Below are 16,888 nucleotides of genomic sequence, written 5' to 3'. Positions count from 1 at the left end.
AATATTGTTTTAATTTTTTTTAAATTTAATTTTAATACACTATTAATATAAAATAATTTTATACATACATCTAAATACTTAATATCATATAAAAAAATTAAAAAAATTATATTTTACATTAATTACGTGAATAATCATCGAAAAGAATAAATGTGATTGCATGATAGTCAGTGTATTAAAATTAAATTTTTTTTTATGAAAATTAAAGACAGTGAAAAAATAACACTCCTCTTAGTACCACCTCTCATTCGATTCTGTTAGCATTAAAATATTATTTTTACAGTTTAAGAACTTTGTTCCATGCATTCACATCGTAAAAAAAAGTTATATTGTTAAATTGATTTAATTATACTTTTTTTAACTGATGAAAAGTTTTTAGAACAGTAATTAGTTAGTTACTAATTAGTAATTACTCGTCCCTTGGACCGTGGAAATAGCGGCGGGAAAAAGAGTAAAAGCTGAAACCCAATGGCGGGAACAATTTCAACCCTTTTTCATTTTTCTTATTCGTTTAATTTAAATCTCAATTTTTTTATGATTATGAAAGGGTAAAACAAAGCCGCGAAAGCAAACCCAGGGAAGCGAGTGTTGGAATCAGTTTGCTGCGAAATCTCTCATCTTAGTTACTAATTAATATTTGATTTGATGGCGAAGAAGGACAAAGCTAGGGTTCCCGATGACGAACAACAAATCGATTCTGAACCTAACAACAACCATCAGACCCTCTACGAGGTAACTTAAATTGAACAAATTTCATTATTAAGCAAACGTCCTTCAATTGTTAGTAGTGTAATGGAGCCTCTTTTTGTCGTGATTATGGTTTCCTATTATTAATGTTGTGGAGTTCAATTTTAGCAATGAGTTTCGTTGAGGTTTAGTCTCATGAAATTCTGAGCTGGGGAAGATCCATGACAGAACATTTGAACACTCTAGGTCTGTGGAGAAATTAAGTTCGAAATCTGCTCGGGGATACTCTATATTGTGTTTTTCTATTAAGTGAATTCTTTTTGGTATTCATGTTTGGGGCTGATGAATAAGTACTATATTGTAATCTAATGTCATTAGAATGCGAAGATATTGTGTGGACCACGGACTTTGCTTGAGAGTTTTTATAGAGATTGAAAGGAGTGAGATGATTCAAAATGTTTAATGGGGGAAAAGAAGGGAAATGAGGGCCTTGAGTGACTAGGAAGGAATTATGTGCCTGTGTGAATTTAAGGGACGTTATACTTAGCTGATTTTCAAAAAAGTTAACAAATTAGCCATGCATTATAATTTCTTATGGCCATGGCATGCTGAATTGAAAATTTTGGGTGGTTTTGTGAATTAGTCAATTCTACAACAGTTGCTTGTTCCCCGTTGTTGGTTCACAATGATGTACAATTTTGTTAGGTGGTGTGACTCATTGTTTGCATGTGTAGGTTCTTGGTGTGGAAAGAACTGCCTCTCAGCAGGAAATTAAGAAGGCATACTACAAGCTCGCATTGCGGCTTCATCCTGACAAGAACCCTGGCGATGAGGTGATTACTAAAGGCTGCCAGATATGATATTGTTTTCTTTATTAACTTTCAGAAACAGGAAGCTGTAATTCCTTTTGTTAATATAGGAAGCTAAAGAGAAGTTTCAGCAACTGCAAAAAGTAATCTCAATTCTTGGGGATGAAGAGAAACGATCGCTTTATGATCAGACTGGTTGTGTTGACGATGCTGTGAGTATCACGAAATTTATTTTTGGCTGCTGCAAATGAATTAATTAACCAATAATATGTTAGATTCATAATTAGCTATGTCTACATACAAATTAAGTCATTATGGTCTGTTAGTGGAAAGAAATACTCTCATATAATAATTTATGTATAACAGAATGGAAGAGTAGCATTTCAGGATACTTTAAGTATGTCTTGGACATCTATAACTCGTCTATTCTTTTGTGAAATTCAGGACCTCTCTGGTGATGTTGTTCGGAATCTTAGTGAGTTTTTCAGAACAATGTATAAGAAGGTATTTGTTTAAACACGTGATACTGTGTTCCATGATGCATGGTGCCATACTTGTTTTCAATTTTGTAGTTTTCTAATATATGAACCACAGGTAACTGAAGCTGATATTGAGGAGTTTGAAGCTAACTATAGGGGATCTGACTCAGAGAAAAATGACTTAATTGATTTGTACAAGAAGTGCAAGGGTAATATGGACAGGTAAGAAAACATTGTGAATTTGTGATGTGTATGAACCATCTTTTGAAAGCCTTTGGGTTTGATATATGTGATAACGTTACTTCCCTCTGTAGGCTTTTTTGTTCAATGCTTTGTTCAGATCCTAAATTTGATTCACATCGATTCAAGGATATACTTGACGAGGCAATTGCTGCTGGTGAGAATATTATTATATGGATTTTTTTAACCCCAATAGCTATTGGCAGTTGCTCTAGATCTTGTTTTGTCTGTAGGATAAGGTACTGATTATATTTGAAATGTTAGACTTGAATTGCAAATCAGTTACATTATGGGAGAACATGCAGTTATTTCACTTTGTTTAGCATTGAGAATCTGCATATTAACATAAACAATCTTGACAGAGTTCCATTATGCTACATTACTCATATGCTTGGGTTTCTCAGGATGTTTTTGATAATTGATTGCTGTCTTTTCTCCAATATCTGTAGGAGAACTAAAGGAAACAAAAGCTTACCAAAAATGGGCAAAGAAAGTATCTGAAATCAAACCACCAACTAGTCCTTTAAAGAGGAGGGCGGAGTAGGTTCATCAGTCTTAGTTTTCCTTTTGCTGTTTATAATGGCAATTTGGGACTGATCCGTTGCTTCCTGCAGGTCCAGTAAGAAGCCAGAAACAGATCTTTATGCAATGATAGCACAACGCCAAAATCAGAGGAAAGATCGATTTGATTCATTGTTCTCATCACTGGCTTCAAAATATGGTGGAGGTGATATGCCTGAGCCCTCTGAAGAGGAATTTGAAGCTGCACAGAGAAAGCTGGATAGTGGAAGATCCTCAAAAAAGGCAAAGCAATCAAAGCGGAAGTAACCAGCATGTAATTACGTGTATAGTTTGTTTTTCTTAACTTATTTCTGTGTGCATGATCTCAACTCCTGTTAGTGTAGTAATAGTTCTTTTCTGTTGAACTATTATGGTGTTGCTTTTAAATGTGTTGAATTGAATAGTTATTTTCAAGTTGAATGCAACCTTTTTACTTGTGAGTTAAGTGCTTGTTGTCCATTCATCAATTTCTCAGATGTTTGTCTTAGTTAGGTACCAATCTTGCTCATAATTTAAATCATTCGGCAAATTTAGGCTTGAAAACATGCCGCCAAAACTGGTTTTATGTCCAAAACAGATTTTAGTGAATACATATATGGTTGCTTTTGTCTTGCCTAAACATGAACCATATTTTCAATAAGTTAGGAACCCTTTCTAAATTCGTTCGTTTGAGAGTAAACCAGATGCGTTGATTATTCTGGACTATAAATTTAGTCAACTGTTGTTCTAGCAGACTATTTCAAAAGGGGTTCCCCAAACGTGCTACTACGTTATGTCATGTCGTTGTCATTGTCTTTTCTATACGACTATACCTAGGTATTTAGCAGTTAGCATACTATTGTTCTTCATAGTTCATATCACCTATCAAACTGTCTCGAACATTCTGAAATTCAGAGGTCTAAGGTTTTTCATTTTATAAATCAAGATACGAGAACTATCAGTGCTGAGAGTGACATTACATGGTTGCTTCGCAAGGACAATGGTTATTTATTAATAGTTGGAAGTTGAAATATGGCAAGAGTAACGGTATTTTGGTAACTCTTGGTTTGTACTTTGGTCTTTGTAGAATTGTGTAAAGTTCTAAAGATGTATTTTTTGCAGGTCTTCAATTTTATATGGAGTAGAGATATTTTTTTTAATCAAATGATGGAGTTTCTAAAGTTGTGACTTAAGTATAGAACATTGTGAGATAGTCAATGGCAATTTTAGTATTATGTAAAAATCATTTTTTATAAAAATATCCACAAACTAAAATTGAGTTCTTAGAAGAAGTAATTTCTATATAAACAAGGTAAAATGCACCTATATTATATAACATAGGAGGAGTAACAACTATACAAGGAGTTGGTAGATAATAGCAAAATCGCACCAAGCAATATTATGGGGTTAATCATCGTTTTGATTTATCAAACACAAAATAATGAGCTTGTGCTCTTTAAAAGTACAAGCACATCTTTAAAAAGTTTTACCAAATCAAACTTAAATTGGACCAAAGGATTTGTTGGCTTAGTCTAAATGCATTCTGCGATTTCTTTTAAAAAAAATAAAAATTATACAAAATAAAATTGCACCATGCAATGTTTGAATTTCAAAAAATAAAAAAAAAACTAAAACTACATTGTGATATTTTTATAAAATTACAAAACGTTCTTTCTGTTTTCTGTTTTTGTAAACTAATCTCTATACTTTTAATAATTACAAAAATGACAATACTTTTAAAAATACACATTTAGGGTGCACATCAATTTTTTTTTTTGCCTTCTTAAAGAGTAAAAATTACATTTCTTTCTGATTCTATAATTATAAACAATAAACAATTATGAGAGTTGTGATATCGTTTGTACTCTTGCAGGTTGTTATCCATATTGAATATTTGGAAGTAATGGAATTCATGAATAATAACTAAAGCCTCTCCTAGCAACTAGCAAATTTAGTAGCTTCATACTCTCTCTCATTCCTTATATGGATAATATAAGTGATAACAATGACATGCTTGTAAGAGAAGAAAAGTGTTTAGCTTGAAGAGGAAAAAGGCAATTATTGGAAGCAGAGAAAGATGACCCTCTCTTTTGGTTTTTGACCTATATTATTTGGTGCATGCTATGCTACTTATATATATTTGTCTAACTTATTAAAATGAGATAAAATTTAATATTTAAATTAAAAAATATAAAAATAAATTATTTTTTAATATTTAAAACTTACCATAAAAGGTAACTTCGGCAATTTCGGCACCAAAATTACAGGCATAAGAGAATTGGCCATATTATTTATCTTCATTTCTGAAAAGCCATGTCAACGGTGTTACTACTAAATTTACGAGCCTTAAATATCTGACATACTTCATTGAAGGTTAATTCAAACGATTTGCTCAATATAAGAGTTAATTAAAACCTTGGTGGATTATTTACTAAAGCCTCTGTTGATCTTATTGTGGTGCTCCTTAGCATGGTACATCATCTGTTTATCCTCCACAGTTTCTACGACAATGACATTGCACCTTCCTCCACAATTAAATTTTCTTTTAATGTTAGGTATGCTTATACATAACTGAACCTAACTCAGTTAGTTTAATTGTATAGGTTAGTATTTCTCCATTTTCATTCATTCTAGTGATCCATTTCCATTCCAAAAAATAAGAATGATTCTAAATGAAACGATATTATTTGTTTGTTTAAAATTATTAGGCCTTGATGGAGATTAGAAACACTGAATAAGTTCAATTTGCCAATATGGAACAATAACTAGCAATAGCTACGAGATCCGATCAGAGGCATATAAATCACTACAAATTGGTGATGAATAAGAAGAATATATGCATACATCAACAAACAAAATCACGAGGATAATATTTTACAAGAGTTCTAGCATCAACAAACAAAGTTCCAACATCCATCCAATTTAAAAAAGAAAACAAGTTAATTCCTAAAGCTTGTTTGGTTTTTCTCTACGGTAATGTTACTGTGGTGTCTCCTGCAAGCTCATGTTCTCCAATGCCAAATTTAGTGCCGCCTCTAAGGATGCACTGGCCACAAGATTTCCATCCTTAATCTTGACAGGGCTAGCCTCAGAGAGAAGGTCCAAGCATGGTGGTTGACATACCTCTTGAAGCAGGGAGTGAGACTTACAATACCCTAAAACAAATTGTTCAGTGACATTACTGGGACCCGTTTCAACATGGCAGGTTTTCATCCTCCACTCAAGATATTGAGGTGTCCAGGATTGAACAAGATTCTCAGCTAAAAGCCCAAATTTCGACGGAACATAAACTGAAGCCTGCATCATCTCAATCAAACAATTTAACAAATAAAGATCGACATCAATCAATTGTACTAAGAAAAGATCAACAGAAAGGGTGGATGATTATACAGAAGATGAGAGGATTGCTGAATTTGTTGGATAAGGAGGAGGCATGTCCCATGGGTAAGTCACTAGCTTTCCATCCTTGACAATCTTGAAAGGATTGTACTCGGAGAGGAGGAGGTCAACGTATATTTGTTGTAGGTTGGGTTTCCTGCAAATCCCTCTCACTAATATCTCAGTGACACATTCTGCATCATGATCAAGAGCACAAGATGTGACCCGTGAGTATACAGCAGGTCGCTCGGATTCGGGTAGGATGGATGATTGCCTCCGACGAGCCTCCTCCTGAAAGAATGTCACCTTCTACCTGAGATCATCTCAGTCTCAAGACACTTTGATCGAAACTGGCGAACCATCTATTTCAAAAACTTGAACTTAAAGCACATGAATGATTTTATATCCAATACGTCAATCCCCTTTTGGGCTTCAATTATGAACAAGGCACATGCTTATCATTCTTGTACTAAAATTCAATTTTTATTTAAGTGAAGCAAACAAGGATCAAATTCTAAAACTCTAATAAAAAGTTAAGGAGGTCTAACCTACCTCAAATCTAATGACAAATCAAGTTTGAATTTTAAAGCAAAGTATTAAGGACAAATGATAGGCTTTTCACTACCTGATTAATCCAACCGGTCGATAATCAATTTCTCTGCTATAATACCACAGCACTTCCCCTTCTCATTCCATAGTCCTTCTGCAGTGAGGGCTGTAAAGAACAAAGAAAGCAGCGATACAATCTTGAATTTACAGATGCCAATGCCTTTAAATTATATGCACCAAAATTTTTAATGAAAAAAAGATCTTTTTTGTATTTTAGTATGTTTGGCAAAATTTTAATAATAAAAGTAAAATCACTAACCCAAACTTGCCCTTTGGTCACTACAAGCCTAACCCACACAGAAATCAATTTCTAGCTACCATAAATGTGCTCCAAAACACACTTGCCCTTTGGTTACTACAAGCCTAACCCACCCTCTACCCCAAACTGGGTTCAAATGCAAATCTTATGCCTCCATTTTCAATCCATACACACATAAAGAGGGAAAACTTGACTTCCCTGATTAGCACATTGTAAGGCAAAATCTACATTAGGAAACAAAATAATCAACAACATATAAGGCAGTTAATATAACTAAAGCAGCACACTAATCAGTTTGGGGTCGTAAAGACATGTATGTACTCACAGATTGGCATGATAGCAAGCAAGAGGAAGTGTGAGCAAGAACATGATCCAATGACCTGTGAGGAGGCAAAGAGCACAGAGTAATCCCTGCCCAATAAACTCGGGAATCACGAAGTAATTGACTCGAGACGAGGCATCAAAAGGGTTCATATAGTCATCTTCCAAGTCCGATAATATCAAAACCTTGGACACCCCACCATAAAAAGAACAATTTTTCAGATTCATGGAAGCTTGGAAAGTAGAGAATTGGGAAAGAAAATAGAAATAAAGAAGAACCCCACCTGGTAAAAAGAAGAGGCAAAAAAGGCAATGTTGAGAGGGAAACAAAGAAGCAGCCAGAAGAGCGATTCCCAAATCCCAACCCATTAAAACCGAGGAAACAGAGACGTGGCGCAGTGTTTTCGGAGAAAGAGTGTGTATTTCAACAGTTGGCAAGTTTTTGAGAGTTTAGAATCAGTGATATGCTTGGACTTTGGACATGGGAGAGTTGGCGAAGACTCTGTTCATCGCAGTTACTTTTTTGGGTATGATGATGGTTGATCAAGGTGCTGGACAAACCAATATTGACAATAAAAACAGCTCAACTTTTTATATTAAGAAGTGTAATAATTCGTGCTCGTGCAATTAAAATTATAATTTTAAGTTATTTTATTGAAATTAATTTAAATTATAAATATTCGTTTTTTTAATTTAGTGTTAAGTATATTAATTTTAATATAGTTATTAATCATTTTTATTAATTTATTCTAATGGGAAGCACCTGATGACACGACGAATTTATTCTTGACGTCGTTGGCCACTAAATTTGCTCACTCATTTGAGTTTAGAATTATTTGTGGACTTAATTGTAACAGATAACAATTAGACTCCAATTATGATGAACTTCATGATTCTAATCTGGAGAATAGAGAAATTACTAGGTAGATTTATGAAAAATATGTGAGGTAGATAAATGAGTGAATTAGGGAGTATTTTGCTGTGATTGTGGAGTTAATACTCAAAATGATTGCCAAAATTTGACCACCGACTCAATTTGACCCTCTAGTTACTCAAATTGACCCTTTGGTCCAACTCTGTCATCGGAGTGATGACGTGACACCTAAACCTCACCACATGCCTCTCCTTTTTTCTCTTACCGTCGGCATCACTACCTCCCTTCTACCAACACTCTCTCCGCCAACAAACAACAGCATTCACAATCCACTAACACCCACATATTTTCACCGCCATAGCTTTGAAGAGCATAACACCTACACTCATCATTCCTTCATGACTGCAAGCAGACAGCAAACCAATGAACCTAACATCGTTAAGGGCAACACCATGAACCACCATTTGTAAAAAGAGCTGCAATGCTTGCTTAACATGACCATTCATCGCCATGCCGCAAATAACGCACCCCAATAAATAACATTCTTATGCACAATCATGTTGAGAATCTTGAATCCCATTTTCATGTAACCACACTTATCATACATGTTGAACAGTACATTCCAAATGTTACCATCAATGATAAGGTCACATCACCCATTGCTCCAAATTCGAAATGCCCTCAGAATTACCCTCACTTATTGTACTCATCTTTGTGTTCCTATTAAGAGGGATATAAAGTGTGATGTGTGTTTTTTCTTTTTTTATTTCTCTTTAATTTGTTAATGTTAGTGATTGCTAATATTATTTGTTGGAGAAGGAAGACGTTAGTAAAAGAAAGATGTTGAGAAAAAGAAGGATCAAATAATAGAAAGATGTAAAAACTTAATATGATAGTTTTAATATAATAGAAGGATCAAATAATATGTTGGCCGAACGATGTCGTGAAGTTTTGATATGATAGTTTTATGAATCATTAGGGAGAGTGACAAAATTGTAGTTTAGTTTTCTATTTTTCATTCAAATTATTATTAAATTCAAAATTGTAACCCATTATCCATTTTCTCTCTTTTTATTATGTTTTAGTTTATAATGCTACACTTTAATTCTCTCTCATCTTAATTCTCTCTCATTTTAAGCGCGAAATCATTCTAGTCTCTCTTTAAAGCATTCTTTTTTTCGACTGTGATTGCAGAAACGAAATGTCTCAACTTGTCTTTTTAGTTGGAGTTTTGGGTCAACTTCTCTTTGAAAGTCTTTCTCCTAATTTTATAGACGACATGAATGATAATCGTCACACTCCCATCCATCTTGACCTTGATTTTGGGGGAGATTGTTGTGTTTCTATTTCCCGGTTTCCATCCCTAAACGACGTCGTAAAGACTATCTGGATGGCGGCGTATCTGATTGATTATAAAGATGTCTTGATAGATATAATTTTGTAAAAGAAGCTCCTCTTCTATTTATTTTTAAATAAATTAGTGTAGAATCTGCACTTCGTGCGAATTATGTATATCATCTATTTTATTATATTTATAAATTATTTATTTACAAGAAGAGAGATTTTTAATTTTGATATTGAATTTATAATAGTATTTTTTAGTAACATGTAAAATTTGTGTGTTTTTTTTAAATAGAGATCACAAATCAAAAGGTCTAATTTATAAATTTTAATCTTTTAAAATGTTTAAAATGCAAACTTATCTTTCTATTTGTGACCTTTAAAAAACTTATTCTTTGATTTGTGAATTTTAATTTTTTTTAATTTTTAAATGAACAAATCGGACCCTTCGATTTATAACTATTTTCATATTAAATTAAAATACATCACTTTTCTATAACTGAGAATAATACAACAATAATTTTCATATAAAAAAATTAACCACAAAAAGATTATTATATATTTATGAGAAAAATTAATTTACTTAGTATATAGATATATTAGTTAGTTAATTTTTTTTGTTATATTAATATTCAATCTAATTATTTAATAATTTTTTTAGTGGCTTCTAATTTGAGATAGATAATACATACTTAATTGATAACTTTTAAAGAAAAGAGCGTATATTTTAACAAATATTATTATTTAAATTATCTTTTCTTACAAAGCAATTACCTAAAATGCTTCACAATTTTCATATAAAAAATTTACAAATTTAATAAATATTAATGTTTATATATAAAAATATATTAATTAAAATCGTAAAATAGCAATAAAATCCTTTTAAAAAATTTAAGACAATTTCTTACTACACGCTATTTAATCTTTTCAAAATATAGAATGCATTGAATGATTTTTTGGATAATATTCATAAGAGGTTGAAAATTATAAATGTCCCTTTTTATAACAAAAAATCATGAAATTTAATGTTCCACACTAAATTCATGTTATTTTATAAACTACCTCAAATAGAAAAAGTCTTGAAAAAAGTTGAATTTAAATACAAATCATTATAATTACATTTCATTGGTTGATCATACAAAGATAATTAATACCAATATATATAAACTATTATCCGTGGTTTTTAATCTTTTATTTTAATAATTTTTTATTTTTTAAATTTAAAATTTGAATAAAATAGAAAACATTCCATTCAAATAATAATAAATTATATTTATTTTATTTTTTAAATCAATTTAAATATATATAATATTATCTAAAGACCTTTCAAAAGCTTTAAAATATAAATTTGATAGAGACTATTTTTAAGAGATAAAGTATAAATTTTACATCAAATTTAAAAGTATTTAATTGAAAAATATTACTTTCACAATATCTTTAGTAATTTCTGTATATATAATTTTATATTATACAAAATTATTTTTTGTAAGAAATTTTTGATAACTAAGGATCTGTGGCTAAAAGATAAAGATCCAACTTTTATAATTAACGTGTAAGTATATAGATGATAGGTGAGGGTTTTGACTAAAATGTATTAAAATTTAAGTTTTATTTTTAATATATATATATATGTGTGTGTGTGATATTTTCAAAAATAGATTCAATATTGATTTTTAAGTTGGTAAGTGTTTATACCCTGGCCTAATATCAAAGGCCCAGGTCCAAATAAAAGGCCTAATCTGAAGGATTAAGCCTAGTTAAGTACCGACCTTCTCGTAAGAAGTCAGTATCAGCCACGAATTGCTCTAAAGAAGTCGGACATGAGATTAGCTGGCAGGTAAACACTCATTCAAATGAGTAACCGCCCCTAAAATCTCTCTAACCGCTTCATAAAGCCATATCTTAACCTCACCAAGATAATGGGGCGGTTAACACCCTAAAGATACGACACTACTCCAACGGTGGTTATTGGCTCACCACTATAAATACACTGACACCCCTCAGGTATCTCTAAACCCAATACTCTCTAGACCTGCTCACACTCTTGCAAACTTAGGCATCAGAGTGTCTTTGCAGGTACCACCCCCATTCACTTACGAACACAAGTCGGACGGAGTCTCCCGAGTTGCATACTCACACGGAAACCTCCTCCTTCACACATTTGGGCCAGCCAACGCCATCCATTCAGACAATTTCCGGTTACCCACCGTAACAGTAAGTATACAAATATCTAATTTAATTACGATTATGTTATGTGTACACTAAAATCAATCACAACTATAAAATATATGTTGGAATACAAATACATTTTGAAAATAAATTAAATTACATATATTTATACACAAATATATTAGTAACTGATTTTGATGTACGAATAACATTTTTTATTTAACTGAATTATGGGTTTTTTATTTTAATAAATAAAATAATTATAATAATAACTGAAATCAATAATTTAAAAAGTATTTATCAAAATAAATATTTCTCTCTTATCTCATTTACATTGTAAACAGTGTAAACGAGATAATTTTTTAAATTTAAATCAATTCAATTGAATCATAATTTAATTTAAAAAATTTTATGTACTAATTGCATGCTAAAAGTTTGGATTATTAATATTTTTTTTAATTTTTTTTTAAATACATGTATAAACGAGATATGTTTATATCTCATTTGCATGGTAAACGAGATATACACGTGTCGCGTTTACATGTCTTATCTCATTTACAGATATATGCAAAATTATCTCGTTTATAGTGTAAACAAGATAAGAAAAATATTTATTTTGGTAAATATTTTTTAAATTATTTATATCAATAATTATTATAATTAATTAATTTATTAAAATAAAAAATTGAATTAATATTAATAGTGTTACGGTGGGTAACCAGAGATTGTCTGAATGGATGGCGTTGGCTGGCCCAAATGTGTGAAGGAGGAGGTTTCCGTGTGAGTATGCAACTCGGGAGACTCCGTCCGACTTGTGTTCGTAAGTGAATGGGGGGTGGTACCTGCAAAGACACTCCGATGCCTAAGTTAGCAAGAGTGTGAGCAGGTCTAGAGAGTATTGGACTTAGAGATACCTGAGGGGTGTCAGTGTATTTATAGTGGTGAGTCAATAACCACCGTTGGAGTAGTGCCGTATCTTTAGGGTGTTAACCGCCCCATTATCTTGGGGAGGTTAAGATATGGCTTTATGAAGCGGTTAGAGAGATTTTAGGGGCGGTTACTCATTTGAATGAGTGTTTACCTGCCAGCTAATCTCATGTCCGACTTCTTTAGAGCAATTCGTGGCTGATACCGACTTCTTACGAGAAGGTCGGTACTTAGCTAGGTTTAATCCTTCAGATTAGGCCTTTTATTTGGACCTGGGCCTTTGATATTGGGCCAGGGTATGAACAGTGCCCCTACTTGAGCCCAAAGTCTCTTTAGAGCTTGGGTTCAAGTATTTAACTCGGGTTCGTAGCCGACTTATTTGGAGGAAACATGGGTCTTATAAACCGACGTGATTTTCGCGACCTTTTGTTTCTGACAGTTACGTCAATTCAAACGTCGTGTCCGTTGGGGAAGTATTGAGGGCTTTGGTAACGGTGCAATCTCATTAATGACTGCTCCGCTTTTACCATTATGCCCCTTAGCATGTTTATAAATACTTTCCCTCTCTTTCATTTTTCCGTTTCTGCAATCTTTCAAACTTCTTCTTTCCTTGCTCGTGCTACATTCTTGTGCTCGAAGATTTCTGCTTTTTCCAACCTTCACTTTTCGGATAAAGGTTAGCTTTACTTCTTTCACGTCATGCCTTATGTTTGCATGCTTTGTTTTGTGGGTGGATAGGTTGGTCTGTAGGTTTTGGCTTCGTATCCCCTCTCTTTTGGGGCCGTGTTTTTTGATTTTCTTTTTCTTTTTTCATTTTGTAGGTTTCTGTCACCTTTTATATAAAGAAAAAAATGGCTTCTGTAGATGTTCTTTCTCAGTGGGTTGATGTCACGGTCCTTGGGGAGGAACCCTTGGTCGACGCTGAGTTTATCACTCATCTTCGTACTCATCACAGGCTTTGTACTTTCAGAGGAGGACGAGCCAAAATATGAGTTGATAACCCCGGGTCCGGAAGACCGGGTTTGTTTTGGGAGAGTCAATGAGGCGGCCCCTCATTTTTTCTTTATGTATGAATGTATGATCACCCGCTTGGGTGTTTTTCTTCCTTTCTCGGATTTTGAAATATCTGTTTTGCACCACTGTCGAGTTGCCCCTACTCAACTTCACCCCAATTCTTGGGGTTTTTTGAAGATTTATCAGTTTGTTAGTCATGCTCTGGACTTTCCAACCTCTTTGAGGATTTTCTTCTTTCTTTTCCATATGACTAAGCCATTTAGTGGGCTAAACAACAAACAGCAATGGGTATCCTTCCGAGCCATACAAGGTCGGAGGATTTTCACTCTTTTTGACGAATCCTTCCATGACTTCAAAAATATATTTTTCAAAGTGCAAGCTGTAGAGGGTCACCACCCCTTTTTCCTGGATGAGCATTCTTCCCCTCGCTTTCCCTTGTATTGGCTGGAGGCCTCCCCTTGTGAAAAGTATGGTCTAGATGACCTGGACGAGGTGGAGGCGGCCATTGTGGGGTTTTTCCGAGAAGCGTGGGGGAGGGCCCCATACTTAGATACTAGGAAATTCCTTCAGGGGACGCCGACCTTTGTTCGGTCGCAACTAGGTAGTAAATGCATTTCCTATTTCCGACTTGTTTCTGTCGACTTGAGTTTTTGCCGACTTGTAAATTTTTGCTAATTATTTCTTTTTGCAGATATGGCAAGGAAGAATGCTCAGGAATCTTACCAGAGAGTTCAGGAGGCTAAGGCAAAATCTCGGGCTAGGGCCGGTGGTGCCAGGGCAATCGTCTCCCCTCCTCCTCCTCCTCCTCCTCAGAACGTGGGGACTCCCTCTCAGCCCATTGTGATTTCTTCTTCCAGCTTGTCCCGAACACTTCCCTCTGCTCGACTTCTTTCTGAGCCAGAGAAGAAGAAGCGTAAGACTTTAGAGTCTGGCTCTTCTTTTGATGGTGGGGTTAAGGCGGATGCTCTTGCATTCGTCCGAAAGAACATCTATCCTCATATAAGTATGGATGATGTTTCCGTTCGAAACCACCTCACCATCCTGGCTGAGGAGAGTTTTCGGGCGGCGGGCGTTTGTGGCAAGCTTTTGGATATCTTCGAGAAGACTCCCCTCAGCTCTTTGGGGGTAGCCTCGAAGGTTGAAGAGTTGGAGGGGAGGCTTCTTGCTTACCAGGATCATGAGAGGGAGTTGAGGGAGGAGGTAGCTAAATTGAGGGAGGAGAGAGATAGCCTCCGGGAGAAGGAGAGCAAGCTGCGGGCCCAATGTACTATGGAGGCGAACTTGAGGAAGACAGCACATGATAGTTACCAGAGTTTATTTCAGGATCTTGTGTCTGTGAGGAAGGATTTACTGAATTCTCGGAATGCGTACGCCGAGTTGGAGGACTCTATTGCTGATGGTGCCGAGGAGTCTTGGAGAATTTTCCTGGAGCAAGTCAGAGTTATCGCTCCCAACTTGGATCTTTCTCCTTTACATCCTGATAAAGTCGTTATTGATGGTGCTATCGTGGATCCTCCTGCCCCCGTGGTCGTTTCCGAGTCAGAATTGAAGACTCGGGGGCAGAGGATTATTGAGTCTCCTCCTCGTCCTGAAGACGCTCCGAGCTCTTCTGTTGTTCCTCCGACCTCCTCTTCAGCCTCTCTTCCTGGTCCCGGTGGCGCTCCTCCTGAGTCTGGTGGTGGTGATCCTTCTACTCCTCTGAAAAAATGATTTTTTTTTATGGCTATATGGGGGCTCGGCCTGTGAGTCCCCCCTTTTTTAAACTCATTTATATGTTGTTTGGTGACGTTTGAACAATTTCCTTTGGCCTTTTAAGGCCGTAAACAAAATATTTCAGCAAGTGCCCTTTTTGAATAAGGGTTTAGATTAACAAAACAAATGCCCTTTTTTGGATAAGGGTTTAAGTTACCTTATGCGTGTATGCTTTTCTAATTTCGATATTTCAAAACCCTCTTGATCTTTCTCTGAAAACCTTTTTATTGGCTTGTCTTGTTTTTTCGAGCCTTTTCGTTTAAGGGCTTTTATGCAGCCTTTAAACTTTTCTTAGGTTTTCCAATCTCTTTTTGTTATCCTTTATACTCAACTTTGCTTTAGTGAGTTTTTATGACTTAGGTTATTTTTGTGATGCGTTTTTCATCTACTCGGAGTATTTCCGAGTTTGTTTTACTCGGGTTCTCATTTCGACTTAGGAGTCGGATTGTTCCCGAGTTTTTTACGATCAACTCATACAACCTCTTTACGCCGACTTGTACCTCGTCGTTTTATCCTGACGACCATCTAGGTCAGTTCATGGGATTTTCACGTTTTGTCGAGCTTAAGTCGGCGCGTTTCGTAGAAAGACTTAGAAAAATAAAGAAGGATATTATAAGAGATGTTGTAAATGAAAAAGATCTTTATTAATTGGAGGGGGGTACCTTCTTGCTACTAAGGGTTTTGATAGCATATTTCCCTTAGCCTCTACTATGATGCCTCGTTAAAAACCCTTCTCCAGAAAAAACCCTTTTGGGAAAAAATCATGAAGTTGGGAAAAGAGTACATCATGGAGTAGAGTTCGCTTTTAACTGTAGTACCTTTTCATATTACAAGCATGCCACGACCTTGGTAGCTCAGTGCTGTTCAGGTCGGTTACTTTATAATAACCTTTCCCTAATACTTCCTTGATTTTGTATGGCCCTTTCCAATTTGCGGCGAGCTTTCCTTCTCCTGATTTGTTGACTCCAATGTCGTTTCTGATTAGGACCAAGTCATCCGGGGCAAATGTTCTTCGAATGACTTTCTTGTTGTACCTGGTAGTCATCCTTTGTTTCAATGCCGCTTCTCTTATCTGGGCATCTTCTCGGACTTCGGGGAGCAAGTCGAGCTCCTCTTTGTGTCCCCGTACATTTCCGACCTCGTCATGGAGAATTACCCTTGGGCTTTGCTCATTGATTTCTATTGGAATCATGGCTTCTACACCATAAACTAGTCGGAAAGGTGTTTCTCCTGTGGCGGATTGGGGGGTTGTCCTATAAGCCCATAACACCTGAGGGAGCTCTTCAGCCCAAGCTCCCTTTGCTTCCTGTAGTCTCTTCTTTAGACCTACCAGTATGACTTTGTTGGCTACCTCGGCTTGCCCATTGGCTTGTGGGTGTTCTACCGAGGTGAATTGATGTTTGATTTTCATACTGGCTATTAAGCTTCTGAAGGTAGCGTCGGTGAATTGGGTTCCATTATCCGTAGTAATGGAATAAGGTATCCCATA

At 35.1% G+C, this 16,888-nt stretch overlaps 2 protein-coding genes across 3 annotated transcripts; one reads left to right on the top strand and one right to left on the bottom strand.

The window, feature by feature from the left end:
• Nucleotides 1-266: 266 nt before the first annotated feature.
• On the top strand, nt 267-3,221 carry LOC112696062 (chaperone protein dnaJ 6). 2 transcript variants are annotated; one of them, XM_025748647.3, is made up of 8 exons: nt 267-732; nt 1,422-1,520; nt 1,607-1,708; nt 1,941-2,000; nt 2,091-2,197; nt 2,290-2,372; nt 2,665-2,755; nt 2,830-3,221. In XM_025748647.3, exons 1-8 carry the CDS (start codon nt 646-648, stop codon nt 3,041-3,043), a joined length of 843 nt encoding a protein of 280 aa, XP_025604432.1. In that variant the 5' UTR covers nt 267-645; the 3' UTR covers nt 3,044-3,221. The 2 variants fall into 2 exon arrangements, with proteins under 2 accessions (XP_025604432.1, XP_025604433.1); XM_025748648.3 differs by lacking the exon at nt 1,607-1,708 and having other exon boundaries at nt 439-732.
• A 2,337-nt stretch (nt 3,222-5,558) lies between these two features.
• Nucleotides 5,559-8,708, bottom strand: LOC112696064 (uncharacterized). Its single transcript, XM_072198084.1, has 6 exons — nt 8,540-8,708; nt 7,327-7,412; nt 7,172-7,225; nt 6,804-6,848; nt 6,146-6,442; nt 5,559-6,052 (listed from the first exon to the last, which is right to left on the bottom strand). Exons 1-6 carry the CDS (start codon nt 8,706-8,708, stop codon nt 5,735-5,737), a joined length of 969 nt encoding a protein of 322 aa, XP_072054185.1. The 3' UTR covers nt 5,559-5,734.
• Nucleotides 8,709-16,888: the final 8,180 nt, after the last annotated feature.

This window comes from Arachis hypogaea, chromosome 6 (assembly GCF_003086295.3).
Source record: "Arachis hypogaea cultivar Tifrunner chromosome 6, arahy.Tifrunner.gnm2.J5K5, whole genome shotgun sequence".
Taxonomy (NCBI): Eukaryota; Viridiplantae; Streptophyta; class Magnoliopsida; order Fabales; family Fabaceae; genus Arachis; species Arachis hypogaea.
This window is presented reverse-complemented; position numbering and strand designations above follow the sequence as displayed.